This window comes from Podarcis erhardii, assembly GCF_964252035.2.
Source record: "Podarcis erhardii genome assembly, chromosome: 2".
Lineage (NCBI taxonomy): Eukaryota > Metazoa > Chordata > Lepidosauria > Squamata > Lacertidae > Podarcis > Podarcis erhardii.
In genome coordinates, this window is record NC_138498.1 from 8,398,669 (window position 1) to 8,426,601 (window position 27,933).

Here is a 27,933-nt window from a genome sequence, read left to right on the forward strand (position 1 = left end):
GGTTGACAGTGCAACCCTATGCTTTCTTACTCAGAAAGAAGACCCAGTGATGCTTGCTCTCGGGAGAACAGGCTTAGGATTGGAGCCTAAATCTGCATATGAACAAAATAATAGTTTCGAAGCGGGGAGGGAAGCCCCCCTTTTTTGTTTGAGATGTTGCATGGATGTGTCACAGAAGCCACGGTCTTGGCATAGGCACGTTCCCTCCTGTGTCTTCCAAGATGGCACCCGGCAACCACGGTTCTTATAAGTATATTAAAAATAGCCAAGTTTTTAAGCGTGTTGTATGATTAATTGACCAACCTAGCAGATCGAAAGCACATCAAAGTGCGAGTAGATAAATAGATACCACTCTGGTGGGAAGGTAAACGGTGTTTCTGTGTGCTGCTCTGGTTCGCCAGAAGCAGCTTAGTCATGCTGGCAACATGACCCGGAAGCTGTACGCCGGCTCCCTTGGCCAATAAAGCGAGATGAGCGCCACAACCCCAGAGTTGGTCATGACTGGACCGAGTGGTCAGGGGTCCCTTTACCTTTACCTCATGATTAATTGGGGTCATAGGAGCCAACTCCAGGGGGCCATGGGTGCTTGGGCACCCACAATAATATAACTGTGGGGGCCAGGCACCCACAAAGTCAACGAGGAAAGCCAGAGAGAGGCAGCCAGTCAGCCTCTGTGCACTGCATCCAAGAGAGAAGCATCCTCTGCAGCCAGCAGGTAAGGATCTTTTTCCAGATTTATTTTTTTTTGTGGGGGCTCAGATGCAGAGAAAGAGGCTCTCTGCCTCCACATCTGAGCTCCTCCCCACGGAGTTGTGTTTTTGGAAGAGCCTTCATTACGGTGATGGGCACCCACAATTCTGAGGGCGAGATGGCATCTCTGATTGGTGTTACAGTGGTACCTCGGTTTTCGAACGTAGAAGAAGAAGAAGAAGAAGAAGAAGAAGAAGAAGAAGAAGAAGAGGAGGAGGAGGAGTTTGGATTTGATATCCCGCCTTTAACTCCCTTTAAGGAGTCTCAAAGCGGCAAACATTCTCCTTTCCCTTCCTCCCCCACAACAAACACTCTGTGAGGTGAGTGGGGCTGAGAGACTTCAGAGAAGTGTGACTGGCCCAAGGTCACCCAGCAGCTGCATGTGGAGGAGCGGAGACACGAACCTGGTTCCCCAGATTACGAGACTACCGCTCTTAACCACTACAACACACTGGCTCTACATTCCAGAAGACCGTTCAGCTTCCAAAACGTTTGAAAACAGAGGCGCAAAGGGCGCTCTGCAAATTCAATGGAGAAAATTAAAAAAACTCAGCAGAAGCTGTTCGACTTGCATGGTGCGTTTGAAAATGGAAGCGTTTACTTCCAGGTTTTCAGTGTTCGCAAACCAAAACGTTCGGCTTCCAAGATGCTCGAAAACCGAGGTACCACTGTATCTCTCTCTCTCTCTCTCTCTCTCTCTCTCTCTCTCTCTCTCACACACACACACACACACACACACACACACACTTAAAATCAATACATCTAACTGATTGATTAAAATCTGAAGCCACAGTGAAATGATTACCACAGCATTGGTTGGATATTTCTCTGCTCATCATTTGCTAGTTCTTCCGTAGCCGGAAGTCACAAATGATCATTCCTAATTCTCTGGAGCAGGTTGTTACCCAGCCTGCACAGTTCTCACACTCCTCTCCCCCAAACAGCTACAAGAAAGGGGGTGTTGCGTCTGGGCTGAACCACGTGGAGACCAATGTCTACAACGTCAAGCGTCTGTTGCACGTCAAGGGCAAGAGGAATGTGATAGCTGCAGAAGTGAGTTGTCCCTGCCCCCCCCCATCTGAAAGTGCCCGCAGCTTCTAGTTGCCTTGCTCTAACTCACCGCTTCCCTCTCTTCCTTGCCCCTGTCTCCTGCCTTCAACACTTGCAGGTGGAGATGAGCTGGGACAGCTTCAACGTCGGCGACGTTTTCCTACTGGACCTTGGCAAAGTCATTGTGCAATGGAATGGGCCACAGAGCAACAAGCAGGAGCGCATGAAGGTGTGAGCTCTAGCAGGAGGCGCTGTCTTGAGTTTATACTTCCTTGAGGTTATGACTGAGGGCCAAACTACATGTTAAAGTGGGCACACCAGGTTTGGAGGTGTTGTTTTTTAACAGTCTAAAACAGTCTTAATAATAATAATACTAATAATACTAATACTACTAATAATAATAATTTATTTATACCCCACCCATCTGGCTGGGCTTCCCCAGCCACTCTGGGCAGCTTCCAAAAAAATATTAAAATACTGTAATACATCAAACATTAAAAGCTTCCCTAAACAGGGCTGCCTTCAGATGTCTTCTAAAAGTCTGGTAGTTGTTGTTCTCTTTGACATCTGGTGGGAGGGCGTTCCACAGGGAGGGCGCCACTACCGAGAAGGCCCTCTTCCTGGTTCCCTGTAAGTTGGCTTCTCACAAAGAGGGAACCGCCAGAAGGCCCTCGACACTGGACCTCAGTGTCCAGGCTGAACGATGGGAGTGGAGACGCTTCTTCAGATATACTGGACCAAGGCTGTTTAGGGCTTTAAAGGTCAGCACCAACAATTTGAATTGTGCTTGGAAACATACTGGGAGCCAATGTATGTCTTTCAAGACCGGTGTTATGTGGTCTCTGCGGCCGCTCCCAATCACCAGTCTAGCGGCCGCATTCTGGATTAGTTGTAGTTTCCGGGTCACCTTCAAAGGTAGCCCCACATAGAGTGCATGGCAGTAGTCCAAGCGGGAGATAACCAGAGCATGCACCACTCTGGCGAGGCAGTCCGCAGGCAGATAGGGTCTCAGCCTACTTACCAGATGGAGCTGGTAAACAGCTGCCCTGGACACAGAATTAACCTGCGCGTCCATGGACAGCTGTGAGTCCAAAATGACTCCCAGGCTGTGCACCTGGTCCTTCAGGGGCACAGTTACCCCATTCAGGACCAGGGAATCCTCCACACCCGCCCATCTCCTGTCCCCCCAAAACAGTACTTCTATCTTGTCAGGATTCAACCTCAATCTGTTAGCCACCATCCAACCATCCAACCTTCTTAACCTTGGTTCTCCAGATGTTTCTCGACTACAACTCTCATCATCCCTGCCCACTGGTCCTGTTAGCCAGGGATGATGGGAGCTGTAGTCCAGCAACATCTGGAGACCCAAGTTTGGGAAACTCTGGTGTAGACCGAGCCACAGAGAGGTTGAGAAAGGCTGGTCTAAAGCTTTTACTGATCACCATAGTCCGCACCATCAACATCAAGCTGCAATTACTGTACTCATGGAGGGAAAACATGCAGGCTTACATTTATTTTTGATGCTTTAAGAGTTTCTTTGCTGAGAGGAAGGCAAAGTAGGAGCAGGGAAAAGAAGAAGGCTGGCAGCATTTGTTTGTTGTCGGCTGCTCAGTTTGAATAGTATTAATAAATAATAAATTTTTATTTATACCCCGCCCTTCCCAGTTCAAAAACCAGGCTCAGGGCGGCTAGCAACAAATCTAAAACACTTAATTGTAAAAACAGCATAAAATACAGTATAAAAACATGAATAACAATAAAATTCAAAATTCAGAAATCAATTTAGGGGAAATCCAGCTAATAAGCATTAGATAATCACCAGGGCTAGCTGGCTGAATTTGTCCTACTTGGGCCAGTGAGGAGGCCAGGGGAGAATTAGCTGTGGGGTCTCAGAACAGGTAATCTTCATAAAAGGGGAGGGGGAGGGAAGAAAAGAAAAGGGAAAGAAGAGATCAGGCTGAATTCAGGCAGAATAGCTCTGTCTTACAGGCCCAATGGAAGGGGGATAAATCCTGAAGGGCCCTAGTCTCACAGGACAGAGCATTCCACCAGGTCGGAGCCATCACTGAAAAGGCCCTGGTGGAGGATAGTCTGACATCCTTAGGGCCTGGGACCTCTAAACTATGGTCATTCATGGACCTTAAGGTCCTCTGCGGGGCATACCAGGAGAGGCAGTCCCATAAATACGAGGGCCCTAAGTCACAAAGGGCTTTAAAGGTCAAGACCAGCACCTTGAACCTGACCCTATACTCCACCAGGAATAATAGTAATTATTTGCTGACAACAATAACAACTCCTCAATTCTACTGCATGTGCAGATTAGATCCTATAGAGTCAACAGTGTAAACTAGGGTTTCCCAGACTTGGGTCTTGGACTACAACTCCCATCATCCCTGACCTGACTGGTCCTGTAGCTAAGGATGATGGGAGTTGTAGTCCAACAACAGCTGGAGTTTGGGAAAGTCTGGTGTAAACCGAGCCACAGAGCGTTTAAAACTTCTAAAACTAAGTTTACATGTATAGACATGAGTAGTGTGGAAGGGCCGTGCATTTCAGAAGGCCCCCTGAGTTCAATCTCTGACATCTCCAGCATGGGCAAGACTGAGTTAGATGGACTACGTCGTCTGATTTGGTCATGGGCTGTTTCCTGTGCTCCTTAGGCGATGCTTCTGGCCAAAGATATCCGCGACCGAGAGCGTGGGGGCCGGGCTGAGATCGGGGTGGTGGAGGGTGAGGTGGAAGAAGCCAGTCCAGACTTGATGAAGGTGATGGAGAACGAGCTTGGGGAGAGGTTGCAGGAAATCCAGCCTGCCATTCCTGATGAGGTGGTGGACCAGCAGCGGAAGACAAACGTCTCACTCTATCGGTAGGTCAATAAGACTTTCCTTTTGCATGCGAAGCTCAGTGGTAGTTGTCACTGATGCAGCAGGGGAGTGAAAGAGGTACTGTATTTTTTGCTCTATAAGACTCACTTTTTCCCTCCTAAAAAGTAAGGGGAAATGTGTGTGCATCTTATGGAGCGAATGCAGGCTGCGCAGCTATCCCAGAAACCAGAACAGTAAGAGGGATTGCTGCTTTCGCTGCACAGCGATCCCTCTTGCTGTTCTGGCTTCTGAGATTCAGAACATTTTTTTTCTTGTTTTCCTCCTCCAAAAACTAGGTGTGTCTTGTGGTCTGGTGCGTCTTATAGAGCGAAAAATACGGTATTTAGTGCTTATAGAATAGACTGAAAGAAGGAAAATAAGGTTGCCCCTTTTGCTTTCAAAATCCTGCCTGCTAGCAGAGCTAGGATAAGGGGACATTTTGGAAGCTGCGGGGTCATGCACAGAGGAAGGGGGGGAGGAAAGAGGTGGGCAGCCCCCCCCCCCAGAAGCGACAAGAAGAGGCAAAGCCTCAACATGGTACTGAGATCAGTATTTATGAATAGTAATAGTCTCGATGTGATCTGGTTGACCGAAGCAAATAAGTGATGGTTCCCTTGGGTGATGGCAAATCTTTGGGTGGATTCACGCAAACATGTTCATCACTCAATGATTTGACCATTCCATGATTTGCAGCAGAATGTGTGAAAAAGCATTGTGATGTGGAGGTGTGATATTTGATGTGATGGCTGTCCTTCACATATGTGCCATCAGTTGGCATTACAGCTATTGAATGATGAACATGAAAACATGAATTCACTTGAGGAGGGACAGGGACTTGAAAATTTTAGGGGGACTTTAGAGGAAATGTTTGGGGGAGTTGGCCAATCTGTTGAACGCAGAAGCGAAAGAGCAGACAAATCTCTCTTCCTCCCTCCCTCTTGTCTCTCTTCTAGTGTCTCGGACTCCGAAGGGAAAATGCAAGTCACAGAAGAGGCCAAACGGCCCCTCATGCAGGATATGCTGAGCCATGACGTAAGTCCGAAATGGGGTGCAGGTTCTTCAGGGGCCTCAGTGTGGTGTGGTGATTAAGAGCGGTAGTCTCATAATCTGGGGAACCGGGTTCGCTTCCCCGCTCCTCCACATGCAGCTGCTGGGTGACCTTGGGCTGGTCACAGTTCTCTGAAGTCTCTCAGCCCCACTCACCTCACAGAGTGTTTGTTGTGGGGGAGGAAGGGAAAGGAGAATGTTAGCCACTTTGAGACTCCTTCTGGTAGTGATAAAGTGGGATATCAAATCCAAACTCTTCTTCTTCTAATGCCCATGTTAAAAACCGAGCCTGTAGCTGTTAGGGGTGTTTGAGAAATCAGAAACAGAAATGGAAATTGCTTTGATTCATGTGTTCCTTGGAGGTTAGGAACAGAAACCATGCAAGCAAAAACGAGTGGTTTCGCTGCAGGTTTTTTTAGCCTGCAAACATTACATAAACAACTGTGTTGTTTTCTGTATTTCCCTTCCACTGAAATTAATTTGGTTAAGCAATGTAGGTTATAGCAGAAGCCAAGCTGTAGCCCAACTGAAACAGTGCTGGTCGCAATAAACTCAGGATGGAAGAGAAATCGCTGCCTCTTTGCACCCCTAGCAGCTGCAATCCACAAACCGTTTACACTGAGATTGCTGTAATTCTATGGAATAAATCACTTGTGGTTGCAACCTTGTACAGGCAACTTCCCATTCACGCATGGGTTGCGTTCCAGGTCATTGGTGGGTTGCGCATACGCCTGCCCCATCCTGTCCCTGCCCCTGCACCTTCCAGGACCGAAAACAGTGTGAGTGTCAGCGGTCACACATGCCTTGAATGTGTGCAAAATGGGAGCTGCCTGTACTCAATGCTGAGTACAGTGGTGCCCCGCAAGACGAACGCCTCGCAAGATGGAAAACCCACTAGACGAAAGGGTTTTCTGTTTTGGAGGCGCTTCGCAAAACGAATTTCCCTATGGGCTTGCTTCGCAAGACGAAAATGTCTTGCGAGTTCCTGCAGGGTTTTTTCCCTTTTCCCCCCCTTTTCCTAAGCCCTAAGCCGCTTATCAGCTGATCCGCTAAAAGCTGCTAAACTGCTAATAGCGCTAATCCGCTAAGCTGTCAATGGGCTTGCTTCGCAAGACGAAAAAACCGCTATACGAAGAGCCTCACGGAACGGATTAATTTCGTCTTGCGAGGCACCACTGTACATGTTCTTGGAAACATTTCCTGAAACCCATAAATGGCTCTCACACACCACAATTCTTTCCCTCAAAGAATTCTGGCCACTGTAGTTCATTAATGATTGCTGGAAATTGCCATTTGTAAACTGCAGTGCCCAGAATTAACAGAAAGAATGTCTTTTGAGTGTGCTTTCATAGTGTGTGCACAGCCCCAGTATACTCTACTACCAAAGAGGGCCAGATTTGATGAAGTGAAGGGCCGTGAGGGCCGACCAAAGTTGTTGACCTTTTTTTTAAGATTGAAGTTGTTGAACTTTTTATGATTTTACCCCAAACTTGTTGTTGCTTTTTTTAGGATTGGATTTGTGATTTGTTTAGCTTTTTTTAGGATTTTACCCCAGGAAATAAACCAACCCCAGGAAATAAACTGACCGACCAAACAGGCTTTGGACATGCCTGCTCTACTATCAGACAACATGTAAATCTGCCACATGTGTTTCTTCTACTTTCCCCTCCTGCTGGCCATAAGACGTGGCTGGCATTCAGAAGCCACATGTGAATTGACTAGCCAGCAACCTGAGACAGCTGGTCTAGAGTGGCAGCTGGTGGCCATTGTCAGAAGCATAAGATTGCCTCTCCCAACATTTTTTTTTTTAAAATCTTGTCTCGATTCTCTTCCCCTGTCATCAGCCTCAGGTTGAGACATTCCTCTTGCCTGTTTACGTAAGAGGTGGGTGGGGAACCAAGGATTTATAGTTTTCGCCCATTTTACACAGAAACACACGAAACCAATCGAGGAGCTGCGAGAAATTCTTCCTGTGCTAATCATAAACTTCTCATTTGTGCCTTAGGACTGCTACATTCTGGATCACGGCGGGATGAAAATCTACGTCTGGAAAGGCAAAGGAGCCTCTAAGATGGAGAAGCAAACAGCCATGTCTAAGGCCTTGGTATGGCACGAGAATTCAGCTAAGCTGCAATTTTGTTATAATTTTAAATGCCCCAGTTGTCTGCAGATGGGAAATGCAGAGACAGAAAGATGTGTATATAAAATTCTTTTTAAAAACGCAAGGTTGGAAGGTGAACCAGTTTTGCATGTTCCAATTTACCAGGGACTGCCTCTGTTTTCTAGTATTTGTCACTATCCTTATTTAGCCTTTCGGAGGATATGTGGAAGATGCCTTTAAGGAGCTTTTGTTAGGGTGCGCTAACTTCCCTTCCAGCTGCCCCCTCCTCTTGCTGCTGCCAGTAATTGCTTAACATGGTTGTCAAACCACTATAAAACACACAGCCTGACTGCAGTTGCTGTGGCTTATTTCAGGCCTGTTGGCAGAAACGGAAGATTTACTGGGATTGTTATTCTTCCCCCAAGCTCAGTTTTTAATAAGCTGTAGAAGCACATTTAGCGGGCAGTCCTGAGTTTCACTGTCCCTGCTGTAAATCTATTTTTCACTTTTATGTCCCCACCTTTACATTTATGTCCAAGGAATTCAGTGTGGCACGGGTGCTTCTCTCGCTCCCAATTTTATCCTCACAACAACACTGTGAGGAGATGAATTAGGCTGAGAGATGGTGACTGGGGATTTGGAGCCTGGTCTCCCAGTTCCTGGGGACGCGGGTGGCGCTGTGGGTTAAACCACAGAGCTTAGGACTTGCCAATCAGAAGGTTGGCAGTTCAAATCCCCGTGATGAGGTGAGCCCCCGTTGCTCGGTCCCTGCTCCTGCCAACCTAGCAGTTCGAAAGCACATCAAAGTGCAAGTAGATAAATAGGTACCGCTCCAGCGGGAAGGTAAACGGCGTTTCTGTGCGCTGCTCTGGTTCACCAGAAGCGGCTTAGTCATGCTGGCCACATGATCCAGAAGCTGTACGCCGGCTCTCTTGGCCAATAAAGCGAGATGAGCGCCGCAACCCCAGAGTCGGTCACGACTGGACCTAATGGTCAGGGGTCCCTTTACCTTTACCTTTACCTTTACCTCCCAGTTCCGAGTCCAACACCACACGGGCTTTCTTTCAGTAGCAACATGCTGAAAACTGCAGAGGAAACCTGCGCTAGAGGCAGGACCCAAAGCCTATCCTTCCTTCCTTGCTTGTTACAGGAATTTGTTCAGATGAAAGGCTACCCTCCAAGCACTAACCTGGAGACGGTTCATGACGGGGCAGAGTCAGCCATGTTCAAGCAGATGTTCCAGAAATGGACAGTCCAGGACCAGACTGTGGGGCTAGGAAGAACCTACAACGTTGGCAAAATTGGTAAGGATGTGCAGAGACATGCCTCGGATCCTTTGGGCAATTGGCAAGGAGCTGCATAGACACCTCCCTCTTCATCCCTGGTTCAGGCCAATTCTGGTTTGCATTCCCAGTTACCATTGTCTGGAGGTGCAGGTCAATTCTGTGTCCAGGGGAGCTGTCTACCAGCTCCATCTGGTACGCAGGCTGAGACCCTTCCTGCCCACCGACTGCCTTGCCAGAGTGGTGCATGCTCTAGTTATCTTCCGCTTGGACTACTGCAATGTGCTCTACGTGGGGCTAGCTTTGAAGGTGACCCAGAAAATACAATTAATCCAGAATGCGGAAGCTAGAGTGGTGACTGGGCCTGAAAGACCTACATTGGCTCCCAGTACGTTTCCAAGCACAATTCAAAGTGTTGGTGCTGACCTTTAAAGCCCTAAACCAGGCTCCCTCAAACTTGGCCCTCCAGATGTTTTGAGACACAGTTCCCATCATCCCTGACCACTGGTCCTGCTATCTAGGGATCGTGGGAATTGTAGGCCAACAACATCTGGAGGGCCAAGTTTGAGGAAGCCTGCCCTAAATGGCCTTGGCCCTGTATACCTGAAGGAGCGTCTCCACCCCCATCGTTCTGCCTGGACATTGAGGTCCAGCTTTGAGGGCCTTCTGGCAGTTCCCTGACTGTGAGAAGTGAGGTTACAGGGAACCAGGCAGAGGGCCTTCTGGGTAGTGGCGCCCACCCTGAGGAACACCCTCCCATCAGATGTCCAGGAAATAAACAACTATCTGACTTTTAGAAGAGATTTGAAAGCAGCCCTGCTTAGGGAAGTTTTTAATGTTTGATCTTTTATCGTGTTTTTAATGTTCTGTTGGGAAACGCCCAGGGTGGCTGGGGAAACCCAGCCGGATGGGCAGAGTATAAATAACAAATTAATATCATCATTATTATTATGATTAGCATCTTTAGGTTTTCAGCAATTTTGGCCAAGAGGTTGCAATTTCTCCTAGCCTTGTTGCGACCCTTGTACTTGTCTCCAGGCCCAAGGGATCATGCACTCCACTTGGCAAAACCTCGCTCTGATGGATGCCAGCTGCTTCCTCCCTTTGACAGATGTTTCCTTTCCAGCTAAGGTCGCCCAAGAGAAATTTGATGCCACCCTCTTGCACGCCCGACCAGAGTTGGCAGCCCAGGAGAGAATGGTAGATAGCGGGGAAGGAAAAGTGGAGGTAAGAGTTATGAGCCCAATCCCAGAATGGAAGCTCGATTTCTTGTTGGCTCTCTAGTGAGTACGGTGGAAGAAGAAGAGTTTGGATTTGGTATCCCGCTTTATCACTACCCAAAGGAGTCTCAAAGCGGCTAACATTCTCCTTTCCCTTCCTCCCCCACAACAAACACTCTGTGAGGTGAGTGGGGCTGAGAGACTTCAGAGAAGTGTGACTGGCCCGAGGTCACCCAGCAGCTGCATGTGGAGGAGCGGGGAAGCGAACCCGGTTCACCAGATTACGAGTCCGCCACTCTTAACCACTACACCACACTGCCTCTTGGTACCTCAGGTTACAAATTTAATTCATTCCAGAGGGCCATTTTTTATTATTAATTAAATTTTATTTAACATAATTATCACAAAATGCAAGCAAAATACATACAAATACATGCATACATATATTTTTCAGATAAGTGCACATATATAAAAACGAACAAAAAAGAAAAAAGGAAGAAAAGAAAAAGAAAAAATAAGAAGAAAAATTGGAAGAAGAAGAAAAATTGGAAGAATTTCTTTCCAATTTATTCTACAAATATCCCGGAGGTCCATTCTTAACTCACAACTGTTCTTAACCTGAGGCGCGCTTTCGCTAATGGGGCCTCCTGCTGCCGCCGTGCCACCGGCATGAGATTTTCGTTCTCATCCTGGGGCAAAGTTTGTAACCCGAGGTACTACCTCTGGGTTAGCGGAGTTTGAACCCAAGGTGTTTGTAACCCGAGGTACCACTGTACAAGTGCCCCACATTTGCATACACTATTTTTCTCTTCTTTTATATTTCCAAAATAACATCCTAGCACAGAGGTGATTGATATGCTCCAGTAGTGAATGATTGTGGCACTCTGATACTGGAAGTGAGGTTGGGCGAGTCACAGTCACCTTGGCTGCCATTGGCTTAGCGCAGGCATAGGCAAACTCCGGCCCTCCAGATGTTTGGGACTACAATTCCCATCATCCCTGACCAGTGGTCCTGTTAGCTAAGGATGATGGGAATTGTAGTCCCAAACATCTGGAGGGCCGGAGTTTGCCTATGCCTGGCTTAGCTGCTGTGATGTCACACAGAGGGGTCTGGCAGCCTAAGGCTTAGCAACCAGAGGGGAGGGGATTTGCAAAGCCTTAGAAGCCATTAGCAACAAACTGCTGAAAACTTGCTGTTTAGGAATGCGAATAGCATTCATCTGTAATGTTTCTACCATATTGCTTTTGCACCCTTCCCCCAAGTTTCTACAAAAGGTTTTTTAAAATAAATAATAACTGCCATTTCGTGGCAGGAAAAGGCAATTTCAATGAAGCCAGAAATGATCAGAGTAGGAAAAACTGCATTGTTGTCTTAATTGGCACCATATAATCAGGGTACAGAATGTGATTGTTTAGCTCTTAGGAGTTGATGTTCCTTGGAATTTATTTTGTGTTCATTCACAAGTCACAAGAGCTGAGATGTTGGAAGTGTGAAATCTACAGTAAAAGGTAAAGGCAAAGGGACCCCTGACCATTAGGTCCAGTTGTGGCCGACTCTGGGGTTGCGGCGCTCATCTTGCTTTATTGGCCAAGGGAGCCGGCATACAGCTTCTGGGTCATGTGGCCAGCATGACTAAGACGCTTCTGGAGAACCAGAGCAGTGCATGGAAACGCCGTTTACCTTCCCGCCAGAGCGGTACCTGTTTATCTACTTGCACTTTGACGTGCTTTCGAACTGCTAGGTTGGCAGGAGCAGGGACTGAGCAACGGGAGCTCACCCCATCGCAGGGATTCGAACTGCCACCCTTCTGATCGGCAAGTCCTAGGCTCTGTGGTTTAGACCACAGCGCCACCCGAAATTTACAGTATGCTTGCTCAAAAGTATCTTTGCGTGCAGCAGTAGATGTAACGAAGGAAACACAGGGATCCCAATCCTGCGCTTAACTTGTCCAGTGTTTTTGGTAAGAATTGGTGGGCAGAAGAAGAGGTGCTTATCCTTATCCCTGCTCACTGATTCTGCTTTGCAAGTGCCACTGTCAGCTATTTTTAATTCCCCCACTGCCACTGCCCACTGCCATGTCAGCTTGTGAAACTAGGAGCGAGCCTGGCTGGAAAAGCAGCCCTGAGGATGTTTTTTTTTTTTGGGGGGGGGGGAGATCAGTGATGTGCCAGCACCAGAGGGATAATGTGTTGCTTCTACCTGCTCACCTGCCAGTCTAACCCTGTATGAGTCCCCTTGCCCTACATTTCAATTAATCTCAGCAGAACAAGTGTTAAGGTAGCAATGAAAGGATCTGTCAGTTGTGGTTCTCTGGGCTTCCCTTTTTTCCAGTCTTAAATTCAGTTCCTCACATTTAATGCAGCAATTTGCATTTTTTAAAAAAAAAACTCATGAAAATTCATCAGCATTTTAGTGCAAATTTCTCCCAATAAATAATTTTTTGTATGCCGCTTTTACTGTTGTCCATATTGTCGCAAGCGTTTCCTCCCTAATTCTATGCACTTTTGCCTGCCACCGTCACTAATCATTTTTATTATGTGTATTTGAATCTATCGTCTTTGATAAAATGCGTGCTGCAATATGAATTTTCGTGCAGTTTTCTTTTTTAAAAAGCAGATAAATGCCCAAACATGGGCCAGAAATAGGTTGATTAACCTAGGTTATGACTGCACATTTGCTGAGATAACATCTAGTTCCACCCTCTGTTTTGTTATCTCTAGGTCTGGAGGGTTGAGAACCTGGAGCTGGTGCCAGTGGACCATCGATGGCATGGATTCTTCTACGGCGGAGACTGCTACTTAGTCCTGTACACCTATGAGGTCAACAGGAAACCCCATTACATCTTGTACATTTGGCAGGTAAGTGAACAGCTTCAGATGAGGAAGGCCCTGTTTCTGTTGACTTCCCAAAGGAGTTGGCTTCAGAAGTCTTAGGTGCTGCTACCAAATGTTCCTTTCAATTGCCCATGGTGTACAGGTAATGGTGGCTGTAAACTATGGTTAGGGAAATTGGCTGGTACACAAACTGCATGTGGTGCACACAGTCCCTGCGCTCTGCTCCGTCCCACCATAAAGCTTGACATGCATAGATTTTACTTGTGTTACCCCCAGGACACAACCCTTTTGGATGGATGAGACTGAGAGAGGTTGACTGGCTAAGAGTTGCCCAATAACTTTCAGGGCTCCGTGGGGATTTGTACTTAAGTCTCTTAAATCCAATATGGCTGATGAGAGCCTACATTGGAGACCCTCACTCAGTGTGGCTGTAATGTGCAGCTATACTCACCGCATGCTAGATCTCCCTGTGCTTCAGGGGCTGTTGAATATATGGGTAGTGAAAGCGCAGCTAAGAAGGTCAAATCATATATATGACTGACACCCTTCTTTGGAAATTAAACCAATGTCCAGACTCTAACATTCAAAAACTTTACTTGCAGAAACTGTTAATTGTAGATGAATTAAAACATAATATTTACAGTTGCATGCTCATCCAAGCATGGGCCTACATTTATTTATTTTTTACATTGTGGCCGTTGTTTTAATTTCATTTTTGTATTATTCCCTTGTATTCATGGATGCATATTTCTATTTAACTTCACACTGATTTGAAGCCACTTTGTGTCCTTCCTAAAAGAGGCTCCTGGGAGGCTGGAGGGACATTGCTGGAACAACTCTTGGGTTGGGGCAACTGGCTAAAAGGTTTTAAAATGTTTTAAACGGTTCTAATTTTGGTTCCTTTTTTGTTTTGGTCAGGTTGATGTTGGTTAAATGTTTAGTTGGGGTTGGCAGTTATTTTAATTTGGGTATAACTGTAAACTGATTATTATTGCTGTTGTTGTTTTCTATTGATTTATTGGCTTGTTTGTTGCTCATATAGGATATTTTGTTTTTTAATGTTTGATGCTTTGTTGTATTTTAAGCCACCCAGAGTGGCTTGCGAAACCCAGCAAGATGGGCAGGATATAAATTTAAAAATTATTATTATTACAGTCTCTTCTTCTAACTTTCAATCAGCTGTATTTTCTTGTCTTTCCAGAGCTCAGCACTCAGCCTTCTGTCTCTCAGTTAGGCCATGCCTCGCAGCTCCTATGAGAGATTTACCTTCTCCATTTTACCTGCTCTCTTAAGCAGAGAAGTAGCACTCTAACACTCTATTCAACTGAGCAGTGTTCACAGTGGATTCTAAAACACAGTCATCTTGCTTCCCATAAAATGAAGTCTCTCCTTCACTATTTCCCTCCCATGTGACCAACCTTAACTAATCACATGAGAACCGCTGTTGTTGTTGTTTAGTCATTTAGTCGTGTCCGACTCTTCGTGACCCCATGGACCAGAGCATGACAGGCACTCCTGTCTTCCACTGCCTCCCGCAGTTTGGCCAAACTCATGCTGGTAGCTTCGAGAACACTGTCCAACCATCTCGTCCTCTGTCGTCCCCTTCTCCTTGTGCCCTCCATCTTTCCCAACATCAGGGTCTTTTCCAGGGAGTCTTCTCTTCTCATGAGGTGCCCAAAGTATTGGAGTCTCAGCTTCACAATCTGTCCTTCCAGTGAGCACTCAGGGCTCATTTCCTTCAGAATGGTTTGATCTTCTTGCAGTCCATGGGACTCTCAAGAGTCTCCTCCATCACCATAATTCAAAAGCATCCATTCTTCGGTGATCAGCCTTCTTTATGGTCCAGCTCTCATTTCCATACATCACGACTGGGAAAACCATAGCTTTAACTATACGGACCTTTGTTGGCAAGGTGATGTCTCTGAGAACCACTAGAGAACACTATAGAATTCAGTTACCAACCAATCAAATTTAAACCCATAGCAATGCATACAAGCACTTTCAATTTCAGTGAATTCCATTACTGTACTCAACAGGGACGCCATGCCACGGTGGACGAGCTTGCGGCTTCAGCCTACCATGCAGTGGAGCTGGATCAGCAGTACAACGGGGAGCCTGTGCAGGTGCGGCTGAACATGGGCAAAGAACCGCGCCACTTCTTGGCCATCTTCAAAGGCAAGCTTGTCTTCTTTGAGGTATGGAGGAGGATTAAGGAGCACCATGGAAAATCACAAACTGAATTCCCCAGGCATCAGGCCTGTTACAGCTAAGCGTATTGCTGTAGCTTAGAAGCAAGGAACCTGGGACCCTCCAGATATTGTTGGGACTTCAGATCCCATAATCCTGAGCCCAATGGTTGGGGGTGATGGGACCTGTAGGACCACAGTTTCCCCATCCCTTCTTTCACATCCCATAATCCTGAGCCCAATGGTTGGGGGTGATGGGACCTGTAGGGCCACAGGTTCCCCATCTCTGCTGTACCTGCTCAAGGCCATTATGAGTCACAGCCAGATTCTCCCTGAACACAAACTCTTTGCTCTTCTGGTATATTTTGAGGGGCAAAAATCAGGAGTGAAGGAGGAGACCAGAACGCAGGTTCCCTGACATCTCAGTGGAACAGTCTGTCCTTGGGTCTTATTCTTGCCGCTTACAGCAGCCAAGATGGGAAGGGCATAGAGTGACAACACAGTTCATTCTTTGTTGGAGCTTCCCTTCTTTGAATGAATACGGAAACTTGTCTCTGTCATCCCTGCTGTAAAAAAAGGGAAGAGGGAGGCAGGAAGTCCTAGATACTCGAGAAATCACGTCAACCATGCAGAATCAGGCACCAGGTTTGGCTTTTCGTGTTTTTCCCTTTCTCCCGCCTTTCCTTTAAAAAGGAAAAAAAAAAAAGAGATTATAGTCCTCATTGTACAAGCAATATCTTCTGAAAGTTGAAAAAAACAAATGGAGACTGGATTTCAATGGCTTTGGAATAGGGATTCCCACGATCTCACGGTTTTGGGAGTCCTGACTTTCCTGCCCTTCCCCCACTCCATCTGCTGTTGCCTCTGTTGTTCCTTGTCGTTACCAGATTGCCAAAATATTCCAAATTCTAGTGTTACAGCCACTCTGGCTGACCAATATATTTTTTATTCTGCTCTGGGTGATATATATATATATATATATATATATATATATATATATATATATGCTTTCGTAGATTTTCACGGGTAGATTTTCACGGGTAGATTTTTTTCACGGGTAGATTTTCACGGGTAGATTTTCGTAGATTTTCACGGGATTTTCACACCAAAACCTGCATATATATATATATATATATATATATATATATCTCACACCTGGATAAGGATCAGCTAACCAATTTTTTTGCTGTTGACACCAATTGGGGTAGCTACCCTCTCGTGGGGATCATATGGTCCAGACATTCATTTAATGAGTACCTGGAACTAGGCTTTTAGTGGGGTAGCATCCATGCCTTGAGATATTCTTCACCTCAAAGTTGGATGGTGTCCACAATTTGTTCTTTTAGGTGCCTCCTTAAGCCTTTTTTAAAAAAATCCAATCAGGCATTTTTAAGCCAGCATTGCTGAATATTGTTCTTATTAGTTTTACAGGTTTTACAGATAGTAACTGAATCATGGGTTAGAAAGGCATTTCATTTCCTCCACAAACTGGGAATTAGGACTAAATATGTCACCAGCTGGTATCTGCAGAATCAGTGATGAAGAATCCCATTTATACAAATGAAATCCTTTGATCCAGGCAGGTGTCAGATGTAGCAGAAGATTAAATACTTGTTCTGAGGTTTCCCTGCTAATGATGAATTTATCAATATTCAGAAGTGCGTGGAAAAGGTATCTGAACTCCCAATAGTCTAGTGAGTCTGCCTCCAGGAATATTTGTGCACTTATTTAATAGGATGGGAAAGAGGAAGTGTTTCAATAGGTGTCGGTCAAAGGCAGTGCTTTTTTCTAAGAAAAAAATGTTTAGGGGTACTCTCATTTTCCTACTTATATTGAAATACTGCCTCTCTATGAGGTCAAACATAGATTCACAATATGTTTAGGAGTATGCCTGCCCCCAGAAAAAAAGCATTAATCTCAGGGGTGGTTTCGCCTTTGCCTTAAGTATTTAACTCAAGTCCCAGCTAGAAGCTTCTCGTTGAAAATACTTGTCTGTTGCACAGTTGAGAAGTGATAGTCCCAGACCTTTGCCCCTCCAGCTTCTTTCCCAGTAGATGTGCATTTTGTAAATTTTCACCTGCATAGCCAGTGCGGCCATCAGGGTAGGACTCTGGGGTAGGAGACCAGAGGCCCACTCAGGAGAATGAAGGAATAAATATTACCATCTAATCCAGGGGTAGGCAACCTAAGGCCTGTGGGCTGGATGCGGCCCAATCACCTCTTTAATAAAAAATATAAAATATATATGAGGAATTTGAACAAAACATATTATCTTAAAACATATCAGCCTTAATTCCCCCCCCCCATTTTACCTCCCCCCCCATAAAATGACCCACCCTCCCCTCCCCCCTTGACTTCCCTCAGCTCCAATCCCTGGTTTCTCTACAGATACTATTCTCTGCATGTTACAAAATTGTATAAATCCTTAATTTATCTGACTGGTTATTGTCAATAAAAAGTTTGTGAGTGTTTATTCAAAGCCTGCCAAGGAGTCCAGTTCACTTTGTTGCTTCGCCCAATCACCTTCTCAATTTAAATGCATCTCTGGGTTATTTGTGGGACATAGGAATTAGTTCTTCTTCTCCCCCCCCCCCAAAAAAATATAGTCCACCCCCCCCAAGGTCTGAGGGACGGTGGACCGGCCCCCTGCTGAAAAAGTTTGCTGACCCCTGATCTAATCCATCACCGCTGCTGTAAGGCCGTTAAGGTTACTTAGGTGAACCGTGCCACTGTACACAGTATTGCTCCAGTTGCATCATTAGGTTAGCAGCGATTTTGGTTTGTTGTTCTGCCCTTCCATCACTTGGTCTTTAGGGCGGGACATCAAGGAAAGGCAGGAGCGAAGCGGAACCACCAGTGCGGCTCTTCCAGATCCGTGGAACGGACAGCTCCAACACGAAGGCGGTAGAAGTGCCGTCTGTGGCTGCCTCTCTCAATTCCAACGATGTCTTCTTGGTGAAGACCCAGACGGACCATTACTTGTGGTATGGCAAGGTGAGGCGAGGAAAGGTGGCTCGGAGCAGGGAGGAGGGCAAAGTCAAGCAGGAGGGCGGGTGGGAATCCAGAACCCCACCATCCATTGCATTTCAAACAGGGACATCCCGCCTGAAAGGTTTTTACATGGATGGGTGGGTGTCGGAATTAAGAAAAGAAAAATTGGTGAGACCAAATGTCTGGTATAGAATTTGGATTCCTTGCAGTGGCGGGGGAATCTTCAAATTTCATTAATAACAGCAGAGTAGTCCCAAGTCTGTCTTTCATGGTTGTGAAAGATAACTTTGAAATGTGTCACATTATTATTATTATAATTATTATTATTATTACCCCACCCATCTGGGTTTCCCCAGCCAATCTGGGTGGCTCCCAACAGAATATTAAAAACACAATAAAACATAAATCATTACAAAAATTCTGTAAACAGGGTTGCCTTCAGATGTCTTCTAAAAGTCAGATAGTTGTTTATTTCCTTGACATATGATGGCAGGGCGTTCCACAGGGTGGGTGCCACCACCAAGAAGGCCCTCTCCCTGGTTCCCTGTAACTTCGCTTCTTGCAGTGAGGAAACCGCCAGAAGGCCCTCGGAGCTGGACCTCAGTGTCCGAGCTGAACGATGGGGGTGGAGACGCTCCTTCAGGTATACTGAGTCGAGGCCATTTAGGGCTTTAAAAGTCAGCAGCAACACTTTGAATTGTGCTCGGAAACGTACTAACGTAGGAATAAATTTCAAAAGCATTTCAGCTATGGTATGCTATACAGATTTTGGCACACAATGAGTAGTAGCTTAAAATTAAATAGAGAAAGGAAGTCACAAGCCCCCGTGACTGTAGAGGGCACTTTGAGAAAGTGCACATTGCCAGGAACACAGAACTAGGATTATGACGGAGCAGAGTGCAGCAGTTGCCTAGGGCAGCAAATTCCAGGGGAAGAGCTCCCTCCCTATATCTCAGAGATGATAGAGCACACATTTTGCACGCACAAGGTCCCAGATTCAATCTGTTGCAGCTCCAGGTAGGTTTACAAAAGACTCCTGTCTAAAACCAGCTGCACTGGCTCCCGGTGGAGTACAGGATCAGGTTTAAGGTGTTGGTTTTAACCTTTAAAGCCCTATACGGCCTAGGACCCTCGTACCTACGGGACCGCCTCTCCTGGTATGTCCCACAGAGGAACTTACGGTCTTCAAACAAAAACATCTTGAAGGTCCCAGGCCACAGAGAGGTTAGGCTGGCCTCAACTAGAGCCAGGGCTTTTTCGGCTGTGGCTCCGATCTGGTGGAACGCTCTGTCACAAGAAACTAGGGCCCTGCGGGACTTGACATCTTTCCCCAGGGCCTGCAAGACAGAGCTGTTTCGCCAGGCCTTTGGCCAGGGCACAGCCCGACTCCTTCCTTTGGCAATCTTCACAGAACTCTAGCCCAATGGTTGCTATCAATTTGATTTGAATTAATTTTATAATGAAATGGTTTTAGAATGTTGTATTATTTTATTCTTGTTAGCCGCCCTGAGCCCAGCTTCAGCTGGGGAGGGCGGGATATTAATATTAATAATAATAATAATAATAATAATAATAATAATAATAATAATAACCCCTGGAGAGCCACTGTCATCCAGTTTTGGGTAGCCAATACAGAGCTAGATAGACCAGGGGGCTGACTCTGTATAAGGAAACTTCTTCTATTCCTAGAACATTTCTTTGCAGTGGCTGCATTTGCATTTATGAGGACAACCCATAGCAGCTCTTGGGCTACAATAGAAACATCTCACTTGGAAGCTTTTGCTTCCACTTTAGATTAAATGCTGCTTTGTGTGATGTCACAAGCCAGGCAAACCAGGGTTAATCTTAACTATGGTTTGTCAAAACCGGTCACGTCAGAAGAGGGGGAAGCGCGTGACCCCAATGGCTTGTTCCTATAATGCTGAACCAGGGTTTAGTGTTATGTGCAAACACAGCCTGTGCTGCCCTTTTTATGGGAGTGGGCAAGATTGTTGACTTCTAGCTCCAAGTGCAGAAGTACATAAGGCCTGTATTGCCCAGATAGCTCAGGGGAAAATGTTTGGTGTCTTGTCAAGTAGTAGACCAGTATGAAGTAAGCAGCACATAAGCGGCATACAAAACACTACCAAACCATTCTATGTTCTAAATCTTATATTAAGAATCCAAACACTGAGAGAACAAGGTACAAGATCTACTACAGAAGCCACAAACAGAAAACTCATTCAAATTGTGTCCAAAAGGAAGATTCAGTCTTTAAAGTTCCTTTAGCCAGGCTCCTGTAGATATCAACGAAGCTAAGTTTGATCAAACGAAGTGTCAGCGATGTTACGCACGAGAGTTAGTCAGGGTGCCGGCGTTTGTCACCTGTTTCGCCCATGAAGAGTCTCGGACTTCTTCAGTAAATTCTCTCTCACGGTTTTGATATATTTCTAAACATTCAAGTCCATATGTTATATTCCTTCTTGGCTTAAGCTACAATACTTAATTTCTTTCTTCAGGAAATTCTCCCTCAAGATTTTGGTGCATTTACATACATTCAACTTCATATGCTAAGTTCTTTCTTGACTTAAGAATTTATTCATTGTATTTCCCGTGGTGTCTTGTCAAGGCATGACTGCAGGCGTCCCCTTACACCAAAACCTTTCAAGGTTGTTTCGTAGCCCACCTAGATGTGGGTCAGCAAGCTGCCCTTCCACTTCCACCGCCTTACCTCTGTGGGTTTTCATTCCAGGGTTCCAGTGGCGATGAACGGGAAATGGCCAAGGAGCTGGCCACCACCCTTTGCAACGGGATTCAGGAGATGGTAGCAGAAGGGCAGGAGCCCCCCGAGTTTTGGGAGCTGCTTGGAGGCAAAGCCCCCTATGCAAGTGAGAAAAGGTACTTGCGCCCTGTCCCTAAATTCTAGTACTTGCTTGTGTATCTCGGTGCTTCTAGGCAGGGGGCTTAAATATTGCAAGCAGGTGTTCGGATATCACAAGTATCACTTACCAGATTTCCCCCAGTAAGGGTGAATCTGGATTAAATGGGGCAGGGGGAGGATATGGGTTGGTATTTTGATACTAATGATATCATATGGATGCTGTGAGAAACTTGCATGCATTGATCCCATAATAAACAGCCACTTGGAAGCACCCTCTGTCCCCAACTTTAGCGTCCCAGAATCGTAGAGTTAGAAGGGGCCCCAAAGCGTCATCTAGCAAAATTCCCTGCAATGCAGGAATCACAGATGAAGAATTATCTAGAGAGGTAGACTCAACTAGTGCCTACTTCCAAGAGCTTTTCAACAACCCAGGCTTTAAAGCCAGTGTGGTGTAGTGGTTAAGAGCGGTAGACTCGTAATCTGGTGAACCGGGTTCGCGTCTCCACTCCTCCACATGCAGCTGCTGGGTGACCTTGGGCCAGTCACACTTCTTTGAAGTCTCTCAGCCCCACTCACCTCACAGAGTGTTTGTTGTGGGGAAGGAAGGGAAAGGAGAATGTTTGCCGCTTTGAGACCCCTTCGGGCAGTGATAAAACGGGATATCAAATCCAAACTCTTCTTCTTCTATATATATTATGCTTTTATCCGGCTTTTTAAAAACAAGCAAACTAACACTATTGGGTTGTGATTACTTTTACTGCTATTGTTTTTTTTTATTACAATGCTGAAATACTTTTGCATCATAAAGTTTGTGCATTGATTGCTAATGGCAGACGTAAGTTACCTTGGCAATATGCCAAGGGCAGCAGAGAAGCAAATGAAATTTAAATAATAAATGAAGGGATTAATAACGGGGCCAGCAGATCTTGGTCCATATCTCCAAATCCTTATACAGTGGTACCTCGCAAGACGAATGCCTCTCAAGACGAAAAACGCACAAGACGAAAGAGTTTTCCGTTTTTTGAGTCGTTCCGCAAGACGAATTTCCCTATGGGCTTGCTTCGCAAGACGAAATGTCTTGCGAGTTCTTGCGAGTTTCTTTCCTTTTTCTTAAAGCCGCTAAGCCGTTAATAGCCTTAAGCCGCTAAGCTGCTAATAGCCGTGCTTCGCAAGACGAAAAAACTGCAAGACGAAGAGACTCGCAGAACGGATTCATTTTGTCTTGCGAGGCACCACTGTAAGCACATTGGAAGTGAGACCTAAAAAGGACTTTCTCAAACAGTCTCTGTCTTGCAGGCTACAGGAGGAGGTCCCCGACCACCCTCCACGGCTCTTTGAATGCTCCAACAAGACCGGATGCTTTGTAGCCATCGAGATCACAGACTTTACCCAAGATGACCTCAGTGAAAGTGATGTGATGATGCTGGATACCTGGGACCAGGTGAGGCTGGGGCAGGAGAAGTACTGTCCTGAATTTCTTAGCCTCTCATTCTATGGTGGCTGTGTGATTTAAAGTCTCTGGCTACTTCCTGCAATTCTTTCACTCTATTTGAGTGTTATGGAGTACAAGGCAGCCTTTTGAAGGTATGATTACTCTGCGGAGCAGGGAGCGTGGAGCACTGGAGGCTTGCAGTACCTTAAAAATATCGTGGTTTGGAAAGGCTTAAAAAGGAAAAGTTAAAAGACCCCTGACAATTAAGTCCAGTCGCGAATGACTCTGGGGTTGCGGCGCTCATCTCGCTTTATTGGCTGAGGAAGCCGACATTTGTCTGCAAACAGTTTTTCTGGGTCATGTGGCCAGCATGACTGAGCCGCTTCTGGCAAACCAGAGCAGCGCACAGAAACACTGTTTACCTTCCCACTGGAGTGGTACCTATTTATCTACTTGCACTTTGACATGCTTTTGAACTGCTAGGTTGGCAGGAGCTGGGACTGAGCAGCGGGAGCTCACCTCATCATGGGGATTCGAACTGCTGACCTTCTGATCAGCAAGCCCTAGGCTCTGTGGTTTATACCACAGCGCCACCCACTTAGCAAAAGGCAAAGGCAGTAAGCTTGGTTCTCAGGCAGAATAAATGAGCTCCAAAATACCCCCCCCACACACAAAAGAGCGTATTAAGTTTCTAGAACTAGCAAAGGAACTATATGCAAAAATAGCTTCATGAAGGATGTCTGCTGATGGTTATAAGCCACAATAGCCAGGACTGGTCCTTTTCCCTTAGTGCCACTGATAATATGGAGATAGACAATAGAATGCAGCTCCTGACCCACTTACTTCGCTCCCCTTCAGCATCTAACTGCCCCACTGTTAGGAGTTCTGGGTTTGAAGGAGCCTTTGGACTGCCCCAGTCTGTGGATAATGCCATTATATAGTTTAGTCACTTAACTTACCTGCCTATCGGGATGGAATCATGAGTTTCCTCCATTTGTCCTGGTTTAGCTTCCTTACTGGTGTTCCCCCCAAGCCTTCTGTGACACCTGGGAATATCCTTACGGTCAAAACCAAACTAATGTTTCCCTAGTTTTCTCCCAGGGCAGCTGTATACTACAAGCAATGGGTGACCTTAGACCAGGGGTAGGCAACCTAAGGACCAGGGGCCGGATGCGGCCCAATCGCCTTCTCAATCCGGCCCACAGACGGTCCTGGAATCAGCATGTTTTTACCTGAGTAGAATGTGTGCTTTTATTTAAAATGCATCTCTGGGTTATTGGTGGGGCATAGGAATTCGTTCATTTTTTTTCTTTTTTAAAATGATTTTATTGTTATCATTCACTTTAACACACCAAACAGAAAAGAAAACAAATTTCCATCACCACCAAACAAAAAAAGAAAGGAATCAAATAATAGTCTTCAAACCATAAAATAAAAATGTTTTTTTTCTATCAACCAGACTTCCTGTCTATTCCTTATTACAGATTCTATATTATTTGTTCACTGCCATAACACAACTAGTTTTGTTCAAGTTTAATAACCCTTGGTCCATTCATAGGTTTTACACCATTCTTAAAACTGCTACTGAAATTATTCGAGCGGCCCCCCCACAAGGTCTGCTGAAAAAGTGTGCTGACCCCTGCCTTAGACTAAATCTAGACCTCTGAATGGGGGCAGAGCTTAGTCCCTGCGTGTTCCTTTTATCTACTATGATCAGGACAGATATCGTGTTGTCCTGCACAATCGCTTCAACTTTTGCCGATAAATCACTAGTCTGGTTTCAGAAAAGCTTCCTAGTTCTGACTCCAGGGGTGGCTGTCATTGCACTCTAATTCCCATCTGTCCCAGCCAGCAGGGCCAATGGTCAACTGTCAAGAGTTGCGGCCCAACAACATCTGGAGAACCGCAGGTTACCCCGCTCTAATGCTCCCTGTTGTCCGATGGAGCAACTTCTGAATCATCTCTCTTCTCTTTCCCCAGATTTTCCTATGGATTGGCAAAGAAGCCAACGAGACAGAGAGGAAGGAGGCAGTGACGATGGCTCAGGAATACCTGCAGACCCACCCCAGCGGGAGGGAAACCGACACCCCCATCCTCATAATCAAGCAAGGTTTTGAGCCGCCCAACTTCACAGGCTGGTTCCTGGCTTGGGACCCATATCGGTGGAGTGTAAGTGGAAACCATGAATCAAATCGCCTGAAGTGGAAGCCTGAATCAAATCGCTTTTGTTTTCTAGAGATCTGGGGGTGATTTGCACCGCAGGTGGAATTCAACAAATGAGTTTGGTCAGCAGAGGCCTGTGCAATAACTTCCACTTGCACAATAGGGCTTCTCCCCCCCCCCAAAAAATGCACCCCCTGAAATGGGCTCTGAGGCTGTCAGGAGAACCCACAGAACAGTGTCTGGAAAGCTAAAAGGCTTGCGGGGACAGAATGATTGACAGTGTGATGTTGAATTTCACCCCATGTGCCAAATTGACAGAGAGTGGCACATCCACTTTTTGAAATAAATAAAATAGATATAAGTTGGGTCCTTTGCTGAAACAAATACTGACAAATATTTGAAATCTGCAGGTATGTCCAGTTTTGTCAATTAAGTTTTTGAATGTGGAATTTCTCATATAAATTTTGATTGTGAAATTTTACTGTAACATTCAAAATCCAAGTGCTTTGCAAGCTACTTTGGGGGATCATTTTATTGTTTTGATTTTGGCAGGCATTCAATTTGTACACTGTTGATGATCAGATACATCTGAACCACTGGGATACTGCGTGTCAGCTAAACCTCATGCATAACATCCTGAGTTCCTTTCAGTATATCCAGGCTATAGATGTGGAAGATCAATGCATTGACTGTGCGGTCTTAACCATGCCCACTCTGACTTAAGTTCTACTTAATTCCTGATAAGGACTTTGGTCTTATGCAAGTGGGTCATCTTAGTTCTCCACGTTTTTCAAAAGATTGGTTGCAACTCGATTCAAAACAGGTCTCGGGGAGAAATGCTTGGGAGTAAAACCCTGTTTCTAGCACAGTAAGGTGCTATGGTGCCATAACCCTCTTACAGATAAGTGGTTTTTTTGATCCCTTGCAGGAAGGAAAGACATATGAGCAGCTGAAGAAGGAACTGGGAGATGCCAACAACATTGTCAGAATCACGGCTGTAAGTGTTGACGCTTTGGTTTCTCCAGTGAGAAATGAGGTCAGTGGCTAAGTAGGGGGAGAAATCTGGGTGCATAAGAAGCTAGAAAACTACCAGATCATGTTGTTTGTCCAATCTAACCCTGCATTATCTATTTCATGGGTAGGAAATCATGAAGAAAAAGTGGTTGGGGCAGCAGACATGACTCTTACTTTTCCACAGCAGACAACATCCCAGCTGTGAAAAAGTCAGAGACTTCTATTCTGCACATGAACCTTCTATCTAGGCAAACAGGTTGCAGCCAGCTAAGTTTTACTTAGAGTAGACCCACTGAACTTAATGTGCCCAAGTTAGCCATGTTGGTTAATTTCAATGGAACTACTCCGGGTAAGACTAGCACTGGCTACAACTAGTGTCTCAGGAAGAGAGTATTTCACATTGTCTGTTGGTTAGGAAACAAAAATTAATACCTGGGAATTTCTGCATGCAAGGCAGGAGTTCTCTGTTGGACACAGTCAAAACTGAGCTAAAGTTCTGCCTTCTCCTACTGCACCTCCAGCAACATCGTGGCTGAGGCAAGGAAAACCCATCCCTGCGGCCCTTATTCCTTTGCAATCCCATAATAAACCAGTACTTTTGGTACAGCAGTGGCTTTCTAAAGTAGTGTGCCGTGACCAGAGGATGAGAAATTTATTAAATAATTGAAGGGTTCTCCCAAGCCCAATATTCCCACCCACAGAGGACCCTGCCCACTGTGTGTCTGCAAGATTCACTACTCCTTCCATTCATTCTCCCCACAAATCCAGAGAGAAACAGCCGAGTTACTCATCCTCTCCCGTGCAGCGAATCGCACAAAAACACAGGTGGATTTCTCTGGGGTCAAATAAGTTTCTAATCTTAAAAGTGCTTTCAGTTTTGCTTCCTCATAAGCATAGAATTTATTTATTAATTAAATGCCTCTATTTATTTATTAAATTTCTGTATATAAGAAGTGTGTACAGTCGTACCTTGGCTCCTGGCGAGTCGAACGTTTTGGCTCCCAAACCTGGAAGTGAGTGTTCCAGTCTGCGAGTGTTCTTTGGAACCTGAATGTTCGACGCTGCTTCTGATTGGCTGCAGTGGCTTCCTGCAGCCAATTGGAAGCCGCACCTTGGTTTCTGAACGTTTTGGAAGTTGAATGGACTTCCAGAATGGATTCCGTTGGCCTTCCGAGGTACCACTGTATAGGGACTGCTTCTACAGATGGCATTTTAAAAACCTGCCCTTTTTCTGCTCAGGATCTGAATGGTGCGTCCGTCACTCCAAAGCCTGGGACCTTCAACAGCAGCAACTGCCCTACCTACCCTCTAGAAGTCCTGCTGTCCAGCCAGGATGAGCTACCAGAAGATGTGGATCCTGCTAAGAAGGAGGCAAGTTGTTTGTTTTCTTGCATTTATATCCCAGTTTTCTTCCATCATAGGGACGCGGGTGGCGCTGTGATCTAAACCACAGAGCCTGGGGCTTGCCGATCAGGTCAGCAGTTCGAATCCCCGCTACAGGGTGAGCTCCCATTGCTTGGTCCCTGCTCCTGCCAACCTAGCAGTTCGAAAGCACGTCAAAGTGCAAGTAGATAAATAGATACCACTATGGTGGGAAGGTAAACGGCGTTTCCGTGTGCTGCTCTGGTTCTCCAGAAGCGGCTTAGTCATGCTGGCCACATGACAACCATATGTCAGGAGTGCTCCGATGGTGTTTCCTGTTTGGCAGGGGGTTGGACTCAATGGCCCTTGTGGTCTCTTCCAACTCTATGATTCTATGACCTGGAAGCTGTACGCTGGCTCTCTCGGCCAATAAAGCGAGATGAGCTACCCCAGTTGTCCACGATTGGACCTAACGGTCAGGGGTCCCTTTACCTTTCTTCCACCATGGAACTCAAGATGGCATTCCTGTGGGTTCTAGGCTTTCACCTTTCTAGACTTTTTAGCCTCAAGCGCCTTCAGTCCATAGCATGGCATGAGGTCTGTTCTGCAGTACTTAAGCAGCAAGGCACATGCTTGAGCATGTAGGGATACCCTCTGTTGCTGCTGCTCCTTCCTTTCTTTCCTGGTGTTTTTTTTTAAACGAAGTGGCTGGCAGGCAGCAACAGTGTGAACAAATATGCCTGTCCTCCTTACTGGAGCCTTCCAACAGAAAAAA

The 27,933-nt window shown here is 45.9% G+C and overlaps 1 protein-coding gene and 1 long non-coding RNA gene across 4 annotated transcripts in view; one reads left to right on the top strand and one right to left on the bottom strand.

Moving 5' to 3' along the window:
* LOC309332454 overlaps nt 1–27,933 on the bottom strand; it is a 53,574-nt gene that overhangs the window by 21,717 nt on the left and 3,924 nt on the right. The gene's annotated exons all lie outside the window — the stretch shown is intronic.
* Nucleotides 1–27,933, top strand: part of AVIL (advillin) — a 45,874-nt gene that overhangs the window by 16,310 nt on the left and 1,631 nt on the right. For 2 of the 3 annotated variants that reach the window (XM_081844418.1, XM_081844419.1), the window contains exons 5-19: nt 1,695–1,803; nt 1,919–2,029; nt 4,461–4,666; nt 5,618–5,696; nt 7,717–7,815; nt 8,963–9,116; nt 10,222–10,322; nt 13,037–13,174; nt 15,187–15,345; nt 18,151–18,330; nt 21,059–21,204; nt 22,484–22,628; nt 24,600–24,788; nt 25,711–25,779; nt 27,036–27,167. In XM_081844418.1, the coding sequence (XP_081700544.1) occupies nt 1,695–1,803; nt 1,919–2,029; nt 4,461–4,666; nt 5,618–5,696; nt 7,717–7,815; nt 8,963–9,116; nt 10,222–10,322; nt 13,037–13,174; nt 15,187–15,345; nt 18,151–18,330; nt 21,059–21,204; nt 22,484–22,628; nt 24,600–24,788; nt 25,711–25,779; nt 27,036–27,167 (2,017 nt within the window). Of the gene's footprint in view, nt 1–1,694; nt 1,804–1,918; nt 2,030–4,460; nt 4,667–5,617; nt 5,697–7,716; nt 7,816–8,962; nt 9,117–10,221; nt 10,323–13,036; nt 13,175–15,186; nt 15,346–18,150; nt 18,331–21,058; nt 21,205–22,483; nt 22,629–24,599; nt 24,789–25,710; nt 25,780–27,035; nt 27,226–27,674; nt 27,728–27,933 lie in introns of those variants that run through there. The other variant, XM_081844420.1, reaches the window with a different exon arrangement.